General features: G+C 47.1%; 1 protein-coding gene across 3 annotated transcripts; it reads right to left on the bottom strand.

Annotated features, from left to right (window-relative positions):
- Positions 1-6,606: 6,606 nt before the first annotated feature.
- On the bottom strand, positions 6,607-10,559 carry LOC125517389 (probable calcium-binding protein CML21). Of its 3 annotated transcripts, none has more exons than XM_048682581.1 (5): positions 10,336-10,559; positions 8,890-9,129; positions 8,405-8,604; positions 7,564-7,738; positions 6,607-6,988 (listed from the first exon to the last, which is right to left on the bottom strand). In XM_048682581.1, the coding sequence occupies exons 2-5, from the start codon at positions 9,083-9,085 to the stop codon at positions 6,879-6,881; spliced, it is 681 nt and encodes a 226-aa protein (XP_048538538.1). In that variant the 5' UTR covers positions 9,086-9,129; positions 10,336-10,559; the 3' UTR covers positions 6,607-6,878. The 3 variants fall into 3 exon arrangements, with proteins under 3 accessions (XP_048538538.1, XP_048538539.1, XP_048538540.1); XM_048682582.1 differs by having other exon boundaries at positions 10,331-10,546; XM_048682583.1 differs by having other exon boundaries at positions 8,890-9,122; positions 10,336-10,546.
- Positions 10,560-11,265: the final 706 nt, after the last annotated feature.

Genomic DNA, 11,265 nt, shown 5'->3' with positions numbered 1-11,265 from the left:
TTTTAATGCATTCTTCTTCTCAGACTTTGGCACAATATTCCTTTCCATCATACTCACGAAAGATATTAAAAAGATGAAGCGTATGAGGCAAACTCAATTCCATTTTTTTGTAGTTTTCTTTTATAAACTAAACTAGTGATAAAACAAGAAACTAAAAGACTTGATTGCAAGATCTAAAGATATACCTTCAAGCACTCACCTCCCCGGCAACGGCGCCAGAAAAGAGCTTGATGTCTACTACACAACCTTCTTCTTGTAGACGTTGTTGGGCCTCCAAGTGCAGAGGTTTGTAGGACAGTAGCAAATTTCCCTTAAGTGGATGACCTAAGCTTTATCAATCCGTAGGAGGCGTAGGATGAAGATGGTCTCTCTCAAGCAACCCTGCAACCAAATTACAAAGAGTCTCTTGTGTCCCCAACACACCCAATACAATGATAAATTGTATAGGTGCACTAGTTCGGCGAAGATATGGTGATACAAATGGTATATGGATAGTAGATATAGGTTTTTTTTTGTAATCTGAAAATATAAAAACAGCAAGGTAACTAATGATAAAAGTGAGCGTAAACGGTATTGCAATGATAGGAAACAAGGCCTAGGGTTCATACTTTCACTAGTGCAAGTTGTCTCAACAATAATAACATAATTGGATCATCTAACTATCCCTCAACATGCAACAAAGAGTCACTCCAAAGTCACTAATGGTGGAGAACAAACGAAGAGATTATGGTAGGGTACGAAACCACCTCAAAGTTATTCTTTCCAATCAATCCGTTGGGCTATTCCTATAAGTGTCACAAACAGCCCTAGAGTTCATACTATAATAACACCTTAAGACACAAATCAACCAAAACCCTAATGTCACCTAGATACTCCAATGTCACCTCAAGTATCCGTGGGTATGATTATACGATATGCATCACACAATCTCAGATTCATCTATTCAAACCAACACAAAGTACTTCAAAGAGTGCCCCAAAGTTTCTACTGGAGAATCACGACGAAAACATGTGCCAACCCCTATGCATAGGTTCATGGGCGGAACCCGTAAGTTGATCACCAAAACATACATCAAGTGAATCACGTGATATCCCATTGTCACCACAGATACATCAAGTGTTCTCAAATCTTTAAAGACTCAATCCGATAAGATAACTTCAAAGGGGAAACTCAATCCGTTACAAGAGAGTAGAGGGGGAGAAACATCATAAGATCCAACTATAATAGCAAAGCTCGCGATACATCAAGATCGTATCACGTCAAGAACACGAGAGAGAGAGAGAGAGAGAGATCAAACACATAGCTACTGGTACATACCCTCAGCCCCGAGGGAGAACTACTCCCTCCTCGTCATGGAGAGCACCGAGATGATGAAGATAGCCGCCGGAGAGGGATTCCCCCTCCGGCAGGGTGCCGGAACGGGTCTAGATTGGTTTTCGATGGCTACGGAGGCTTCTGGCGGCGGAACTCCCGATCTATTGTGCTCCCCAATCGTTTTAAGGTATATGGAGATATATAGGAGGAAGAAGTACGTCAGGGGAGCCACGAGGGGCCCACGAGGGTGGAGGGCGCGCCCCCTACCTCGTGGCTTCCTCGAAGCTTCCTTGACGTGGACTCCAAGTCTCCCGGGTTGCTTTCCTTCCAAATGTAACTTCTCCAGAAGGCTTCATTCCGTTTCGACTCCGTTTGATATTCCTTTTCTTCGAAACAATGAAACAAGGGAAAAAACAGGAACTGGCACTGGGCTCTGGGTCAATAGGTTAGTCCCAAAAATAATATAAAAGTGGATAATAAAGCCCAATAATGTCCAAAACAGAAGATAATATAGCATGGAGCGATCAAAAATTATAGATACGTTGGAGACGTATCACAGCTCTCGGGTAAAGGCTGGACAACCCACCTCGTAAGGCAGGTCGTCGGGGCCCCCCGCGCCGGGTGGTCCATAGTAGGCCCCGCACGCCGATCTGATTGATGGCACATCTCCCGTCGTCGTTCGATGGTAGTTCGAGCATCTTCCTAGGCCCGTTCCTGAAGGACTTGACATTGATCGCGGCGGGTTCGTGGGTGAGACAATGCGGTGGAAATGTTGTCACTGACGTCGGGGCGACGGGCCGGTGGCTGTTGTCGCGGCCACGGGGGGGGGGGGGGGGGGGGGGGGGGGGGGGGGGGGGGGGGGGGGGGGAGGGAGTGCATCGTGGTCGCAGCATCCCTGGTCCCCAAACCGCCGTCATGCACCGACTCGCCAGGACGCCGGTGCGAGGGTCCCGCTGGGAGCGGCTCGTCTTTGTTGGCGAAGCTAACAAGGCTTTGGATGGTGGCTTGCTACCTCTTGAGCATGCATTGGTTTTCCCTTGAAGAGGAAAGGGTGATGCAGCAAATCAGCATAAGTATTTCCCTCAGTTTTTGAGAACCAAGGTATCAATCCAGTAGGAGACCACGCGTGAGTCACCTCGTACCTACACAAACAAATAAGAACCACGCAACCAACACGATAAAGGGGTTGTCAATCCCTTCACGGCCACTTGCAAGAGTGAGATCTGATAGAGATAATTATAATAAGATAAATATTTTTGCTATTTTTATGATATAGATTGAAAGTAAAGATTGCAAAATAAAATAGATTGGAAACTTGTATGATGGAGAATAGACCCGGGGGCCATAGGTTTCACTAGTGGATTCTCTCAAGATAGCATAAGTATTACGGTGGGTGAACAAATTACTGTCGAGCAATTGATAGAAAAGCGAATAATTATGAGAATATCTAGGTATGATCATGTATATAGGCATCACGTCTGTGACAAGTAGACCGACTCCTGCCTGCATCTACTACTATTACTCCACACATCGACCGCTATCCAGCATGCATCTAGAGCATTAAGTTCATAAGAACAGAGTAACGCTTTAAGCAAGATGACATGATGTAGAGGGATAAACTCATGCAATATGATATAAACCCCATCTTTTTATCCTCGATGGCAACAATACAATACGTGTCGTTTCCCTTTCTGTCACTGGGATCGAGCACCGCAAGATTGAACCCAAAGCTAAGCACTTATCCCATTGCAAGAAAGATCTATCTAGTAGGCCAAACCAAACTGATAATTCGAAGAGACTTGCAAAGATAACCAATCATACATAAAAGAATTCAGAGAAGATTCAAATATTGTTCATAGATAAACTTGATCATAAACTCACAATTCATCGGATCTTGACAAACACACCGCAGAAGAGTTACATCGAATAGATCTCCAAGAGAATCGAGGGGAACTTTGTATTGAGATCCAAAGAGAGAGAAGAAGCCATCTAGCTACTAGCTATGGACCCGAAGGTCTGAGGTAAACTACACATCATCGGAGGGGCCATGGAGTTGATGTAGAGGCCCTCCGTGATCAATGCCCCCTCCGACGGGGCTCCGAAAAAGGCCCCAAGATGGGATCTCTTGGGTATAGAAGGTTGCGGCGGTGGAATTAGGTTTTCGTGGTGCTCCTGGATGTTTACGGGGTACGTAGATATATATAGGAGGAAGAAGTAGGTCAGTGGAGCAACGAGGGGCCCACGAGGGTGGAGGGCGCTCCCCCTGCCTCGTGGCTGCCTCGTTGATTGCTTGAGGTCCACTCCAATTCCCCTGGATCACGTTTGTTCCAAAAATCATGCTCCCGAAGGTTTCATTCCGTTTGGACTCCGTTTGATATTCCTTTTCTATGAAACACTGAAATAGGCAAAAAAACAATTTGGGCTGGGCCTCCGGTTAATAGGTTAGTCCCAAAAATAATATAAAAGTGTAAAATAAAGCCCATTAACATCCAAAACAGATAATATAATAGCATGGAGCAATCTAAACATTATAGATACGTTGGAGACGTATCATGGCTCTCCACTAGCCGAGCTTCTCCATAGCGGGGGGAAGTCGAGGAGCAGCTGCACGCGCGCCAGCGCTTCTGCTGGCGTAGGCGGCGGCGAGATCTGCATAGACCGTCATGCGCTCCGACTTCTAACTGGGTTAGAAGGGGCTCTGTCACGGTCTCGCGGTCGCGCGCCGCCTGCACCGGCGTCTGAGCGCGCACGCCGACCTGGTTTGTCCTACGAGTGGCGCATAAGGCTCTTTCCGCGGCGGTGCCCGGGGGCTCTGGCATCGCGGTGTTGCTCATCGCGCCCGGCCTGGGAAGGGCGTGGCGCGGGCGCCAGCTGGGGTGCCGTAGAGGCTATTGCGTCGTCCGTGGGTAGCACCGGCCCACCCCCGAACCCAGCGGCGCGTGGCTCGTCGTCTCGGATTCGGACGATGCCGCTCGCCTGGCTCCGATCGCCAGAATGTCGTGGATGCTCGCGAGCCACGTGTCCGGCCCCATCCGTGGGCACCCGGCCGTCTGCTCACGCTGGTGCGGACGGGCCGGCCCCGGACGAGTCGATCACTGTGATCCCCTTTCTCTTGGGGGCCATGGTGATGATGAAGTCGGTGTGCTAACCTTCAAACCGGATTTTCACAGCTTGCGCCCCTACCTGGCGCGCCAAAGATGTCGGGGAAACGACACCTACGGGATCACGAGAAATCCCTTTTTTCTACGGTTGGCGTGCGCGGGGTTATGGAAAGAGCGGGATTGAGAGATTAACGCGGGGGGATTATCCAGGTTCGGACCGTAAGTGATGCGTAATACCCTACTCCTACTGGTTTTTGTTTATCTGGTGTTCTTGGACTAGCTACAAGGCGTGCAGGGTACAAAAAATCCAAATCCTCTCTCAGTACGCCGCGGGCCTCCTTTTATAGTCAAAGGGGCTGCCGCCGTGGCACACAGGAGGTGGAAAGCTATACAGTAGTCGAGTCTATCTCCTGGAACCGTAGGACAAACGCATTTAATGCGCTGCCGACGTGCCCTTCTTGCTTTATCGGGGACGGCAAGGAAGCTCGTCCCAACTGTCGCCGCCTTGTTTGGCTTTGACGCGCGTCCGAACTAACGAGGCGTGTAGCGCCACGCTGGCTGGCTGCTGAGTTGGCGCGGCGGCAGAGTCTTCACGAAGATCTGCATGCCACCATGTAGGTGCTTGCGAGTCGGCCTAGAGGCCGCACATCGCCACACAGGCGCCTGCCTAGCTGGTGGGCTGGCAGCTGCATGGGAACGGCGATGGAGTCTTGGCAGACATGGGCCTGGTTGTGGCCCCGCGGATGTTTACGGCAAGAGCCTTGCCGTGGCATCGTGGTCGTCCCCGGCAAGGGTCTTGCCGGGGGTCTCATGGGTATCCTTGGCGAGGATGTCGCCGAGGATCGTCATCTTCTGGTTATCATCTAGTCTTGTGTGCTTCTGGTCTCTACAAAGATCTGCATGCCACCATGGAGGCACCTCCCGAGCCTCGGTTCCAAAGTGGTTGATGGTGTTGGAACTCTTGAGCTCTGTCTTGTGGCTTTGCTTCCTTCCTCTGCCCCGCTAGGTGTGGCCGCATGCGCAGCTCCAACTGCCCGCGCGCAAGTAAAAGGGTACAAAATAGGACCCTTTTGTGCACCGACAGTGTAGATTCCCGCCGCCTCCTTGAGGCGGTGAGATTAGGATTTCTCGTTATGTGACGAGATTTGGTGTCAGATACTTTAAATCTATGCAAGGGTTCAACGACGACGACTGCGGCTCTAGAGCGCCGGACCTCAGAGGCACATGTACGAAGACTTCCTGGCTTTCATCGACAAGGTCAAGCGGCTCCGGAAGGGGAGCGGCGACAGCAGCGCGTTAGTGATCGTTCGGTGGTTTCAGGATCTCGAAGTAATTTTTATTGCGTTTGAAATGCTTTGTTCTTTGATGAACTTTTATAATAGATTTGATCAATGTTTTTCAAATAAAAAGGGATTTAGTATCCTCGCGTTCTCCCCCTGGTCACCAACAAAGCCTGAGACTGGTGCTAATACTTTGAGCGCTTGTTCCGTTAACACTCCTTTCCCAGAGGGATTGGAGGGGATTGACAAGCCCTGACATGGATAACTCTACCATATACTGTATCTGTAACGTTAACGGTATGAAAAATATCGCTCTTTCTGCAACAGCAGAAGCGCCTAAATTCGAGTGAAATATACTTGCAACTTGACAATGTAATTTTGTCGCGCCTAAATGACAGTGAAATATACTTGCAACTGGACATTGTAATTTTGTGGCCCGTGCAGGTGTGCATCTATGCGAATCAACCTGTGGTTGAATGGTTAGAGGAACAGTGATATCCTCAGTCCATCAGGATCAAATCCTGGTGCTCGCATTATTTCTGAATTTATTTCAGGATTTCCAGCGATGCGCTTTTAGTAGGAGATGTTTCCATCGACGACGAGACGCCTACAGTGACTTTGTAAATCTCGAAATGATATGCCAACTCAGTCTCTCGAAGGTGCTCATAAGGATAGGGTATGCGTGTGTGCATTCATAGGAGGTGACTATATGCGTGTATATATGAGCGCTCGCGTCAGTACTGTGTTAAAAAAAGATGTGCATCTATCTATGCAGAGGGAGGCCACCAGAGCAATAAAGCTCGTCTACTATCTAAGGAAAAAATGTTTAGTTTCTTTCTTTTTTTAAGGAGAAAAAAAGTTTGAATTCACACTAAAAAATTGTTTAATTTCAATGGGAAGAAGACCACCTCTCTTCCAAACTTCACAATTTTGCTTCCAATACCTGAGCGCACAAAGTTTTCAATGGCATGGTTATCTATAATCAGACAACACCAAAGCACAAAGTTTTATCGCCAAATTCTCAACAACTTTGGTTCATTCTATTAACAAAACATAAACAGACATTTGGCAAGGCACCAATGAACATTTTAAACTACTCTTTCATTATCATAAGTAGGAAAGCTGCTGGAGGCTACCGAGGGCTGACATGGCCTATTCAGAATGGCTAGACCTTCAGCTGTGCTTATTCATCATCATCGTCATCTTCATTATCGTCGATCCCCACCCAGCGAGTAAAGGCAAAAAGAAACTCCTTGAAGGTCACCGTTCCGTTCTTGTCCCAATCCATTTCCTCTGGAACCACCAAAGAGTAAACATCAGGGTCAACATAAATGAGGAAACTCTCATAATGTGGGCTGTAATAAGCACTAAGCACCAAACCTCCTATGCAGTTGCCGAACTTAAACAAAATTTCTTCAAAAGCCAAAGCATGAAGGAATATAAATAAACTTGGAGGCATCCCTACTGCTGAGGCTTGGCACCAATGTTCCAAAGGAAATTAAAATTGCCAGCAGCTTGAGACTTGTATCGATTATTTTTAACCCAAAAAGGGTTGCCTATGTCACAAGGCCATTGCAAAGCAGGTAGAGAGAGGTGGTAATTCCAGAAGGAAAAACTATAAAGGAAGTGAAAACATAGTCATAGTTGTTTTTGCCACCAGATTCACTTTCTAAAAGTGTCCTTCTGAACTGCCGAGATGCCTAGAAAAGTAATGGTGCAGCAGTATAACATGTCTAAAGCCAATTAGCATTTGCAATCTAAAGTTAGTTGAGAAACCAAAGATTAACCAACAGAAAAGTATGAGAGTTTGTGTAATACTTCAGATTTTATAGAGGATTCAATATGCCGCTGCAGGTTAGATCACTCACCAAATCTTTTCACGCCTATGCGTCCAGAAGAGCGTTCTCCTGCACTGGTCTCATTTATAGCTTCTATCACCTCATTCTTACTGACATATCCATCTTTGTTCTTATCCAAGAACACAAATGCATCAACCAACGTCTCAAAAGTCGGCTCAAGGTTACCTAATCCCATTCTTTTTCTCTAAAGCAACACATCAAGGACATAACACGTCTCCTTATCAAAACAGAACAAAGAAACATGTAAACCAGGATCCCAGTGCAGAAGTCTGACATATCTACCTAGTTGCCCTTATATGATGTCTTTTCTTGCAATGACCAAAACTTTCATGAAAAAAAATTGAATACCTTGGACAATTTTGAAGTACTTCTCTTGAAGTATTTTATGGAACTTCACATAATTTATATCTTTACTGAATAACCTGATCGAAGGCACTTTGCATGCGATTCCTACTCCCTGTGTTGATTAATTAATGTATTGCATGATAAGCATATACTCCCTCCGTTCGGAATTACTTGTCTCGGAAATGGATGTATCTAGAACTAAAATACGTCTAGATACATCCATTTCTCCGACAAATAATTCCAAACGGAGGGAGTATATCGCAAGAGAACCTATCTATCACTAGCTTTGATAAATTATTTCGTATTATGTAGTCTGCCAAACATAAATAAGAATACTGATATTTTGTTCATAAAAATGGAGAAAATCAACGTTGCTTTTATGAACTGGGTCATGTATTTCTTACTAATTATAGTTCTCACATGGTGTAGCAGCAGCAGTAAAGCACCAAGTGATAGCAGGAATCTGGAAGTAGGTGTATTTTATATTTGGAAGTATGAAGGATACTGCTTCTGACACAGCTGGATCATTGAGAAGATAAACAAGGCACAGGAAGACAATGAACTCATTGAACTTCATGCCCATGTGTTCATATATGTCGCACGCTTCAAATAGATCTTTTATCTCCTCATCTGTGAATGAGATATCCAGCTTTTGGAAACAATGTTTCAGTTCTAATTGATCTATTTCACCATTTGAATCTTCATCTGCAAAATACAGAACATTATTTGTTAGAGCATGAAAAAGAAAGATATTAGGAAAAGAGAGAACAATAAAGGATAGTACGATTTACATATGAAATTACTAGTAAATTACTATACAATACACGAAATAAAAATTATCCCAAGTAGGTTAAGTTCAGAAACTTCAGAATTAACGTATCTCAAACTACTTCTCAGACTTGAGTTTTGAAATTTTGATGGCATGGTAGAATACAAGGTTAACACTACCAACATTAGTCGACAACTTACATACAGGGGGATAATGCTCACCAAATTGCTGAAAGATAATCCTGCAGTTTCTCAAATTCTCGTCAATTTTAGGGAACTTCATGATGACACTGTTGAATGACTTCACAGAAGTCCCTTGTTGTGCCCTCTGCTGCATGGCATCAACCATCTTCTGCTCTAACTTTGTAGCTGCTGAACTGTACCTTGGGGTGTCTCCCTTTCCAATCACACCCCCCATTTCAGCGAATTGCTCTATTTTGTAGAGTGGTAGAAACCTGTTACCTGGAAATGTACGTAATATCAGGGATGAGAGCTTGGGCATAACTAACTATCCTTCTTCTGAGGATATTTTCACACATTTAAGGGTCACTAGCGTGTAAGCCCGTCAAGCCACCAATAGACGCCAACACTAGACAAAACACAAATTGAGATCCACTCTTGAAAAAAACAAAGAAGAGTAAGATATGTGTACACACGTTAGTTGACTGCCTAACTCCAAATTGAGCATAGCTCTTCTTGAAGTGACACTAGGAACTAAATAAACTCTCCTAGTTACTGCCGGGAATGAAATACATTGATTACACAGTCATAATTTAACGTTCATGGTCAAAGGTGTGCCACTGAATTCAGTTTCAGGTGCCTCTGGAAGAACGAATGGACATAGGGGATAACGTAGTTGAAAAGGAAACTTTGATGAAGAGCAACGGCAGCAACAATGAAAACACACAACAATGGTGCTTGAGGTGTTACTTGATCTCCCTGGCCGAAGCTAAAGGCGGCACAAGGCTGAAAAGCAACAGTGTTGCCAACTTGCTATGACTAGCAGCATGTGGCCAATGAGGGCCAAGAAAGCATTCATCACATCGGCCTCTCATAAAATAGGATCTCCCTGTCTAATTCTCAGCATTCCAGTATTTAGAGTTATGATAACATATTAGATTGATTGCCTTGTGGCCACGCATTTTCATCAAACATGGCCACAATTTTCGCTTGTCGATATCAATACACACATCATCATGAGTTAAAGGACTCACTCAACCAACACATTATACAAAAGAAGGGAAAAACTATAGGCCATAACAACATCACATTTTCATAAACAATAATAATAATAATACTAATTGAAAAGGCTGGTATTGAAGGAAACAGCGTATCAACAACGAATAATCATAGTACCTTAAACCGATTAATATATATTGCCGAAACATAAAATTAGAATTAATGGAAAGGCAAAAAAGTCAATGGCAGGACCAGCAAATCATTATCAAAGAAGTAATTTAACAAAGACCCCACGACGAGCCACCAAATTCATCCAATTTTTTTTAGTAACCCACACATCCACACCGTACCCCCCGCCGCGAACCAGAACGTTGCCATTGCACCGGATTCCAAATCGCTATGTCATCATGCAAAACAGACGAGGATCGAGAAATCATGGAGACCAGACGGGAATGGGCAGAGATGAAGGAGCCGAGAAACGGGCCTTGCCTGGGCGGGAGCTCAATGCATCGATCGGAATACCAAGGCGAGGAAGCGCTCGGGCGGCGGGGATCGGTCGGTCGGTCGGGGGACGAGGAGCTCGATTGCGCGCGCGGGGATTGCGAGCCGATGCGGGGAGAGGGGGAGAGAGCTCGGGCGAGGATGGAACGGAGGGAGGAGGGAGGCGTGGGGGGGGGGGGGGTTGGGGGCGAGAGAGCGAGCTGGGTGCGCGGAGCGAACGAGGATGGTGTGGGTGCGGTTAGGCGGGCCGTTTGGGCCGCGGGGCCCACGACTCGTGCTGCTGCTGACACGTGGGCGTGGGCGCCGTGCCGAGTGCCGACTGCTGACGGGGTTTTTAGCACGTGGAGTAGTATCCGCTCAAACCGGGCACGAAAGAAACTATTTTTTCGCTCCGTTTCAAGCTCGAGCTGTGAACTAGGGTGGAACAAGAGGCTAGCGCTGCCCCCCTCCTCGCCACTCCGGCGACGGCGTCCACCTTCCCGTCGCTTGCCACTCCGGCAACGGCGGCCACCCCAGGCCTTTCTCCTCCGCCGGCTGCCTCTCTCCCACCCTCGTGCGCCTAGTCCGCCATGTCGAGCAGCCCGCGTTCCGTGACTTCCTCCTTCCGCCGCGCCGGAGAGCGGCCCGTCGTGTCCGGTCCCGGCCTCTCTTCTAGTTCTGGGGCCTCTGAGGCGCAGGGCCCGGCTGGACTGGAGGCCGGCGCTGGCGCCCTGGCGACGACGACGGCTGGGGCACGGAGTGGGTGTGGCCACGCCCGTCCAGGAAAGAGCTGTACAGACGCCGCCTCGCCGATGGCTCGGGCCCTTCGCGCGTCGCTCCCCCTCCAGGGCGCATCGTGAGGTCTCGTCGGAGATGGTGGGACTCTGCTTCAAGTGCTTCGAGGAGGGCCACTTCAAGTCGGACTGCACCAACCAAGTC

The sequence above is a fragment of the Triticum urartu genome, chromosome 6 (genome assembly GCF_003073215.2).
Source record: "Triticum urartu cultivar G1812 chromosome 6, Tu2.1, whole genome shotgun sequence".
In the NCBI taxonomy this organism is placed as follows: domain Eukaryota; kingdom Viridiplantae; phylum Streptophyta; class Magnoliopsida; order Poales; family Poaceae; genus Triticum; species Triticum urartu.
The sequence above is the reverse complement of the archived record's forward strand: the minus strand, read 5'-3'. Positions and strand labels throughout refer to the sequence as shown.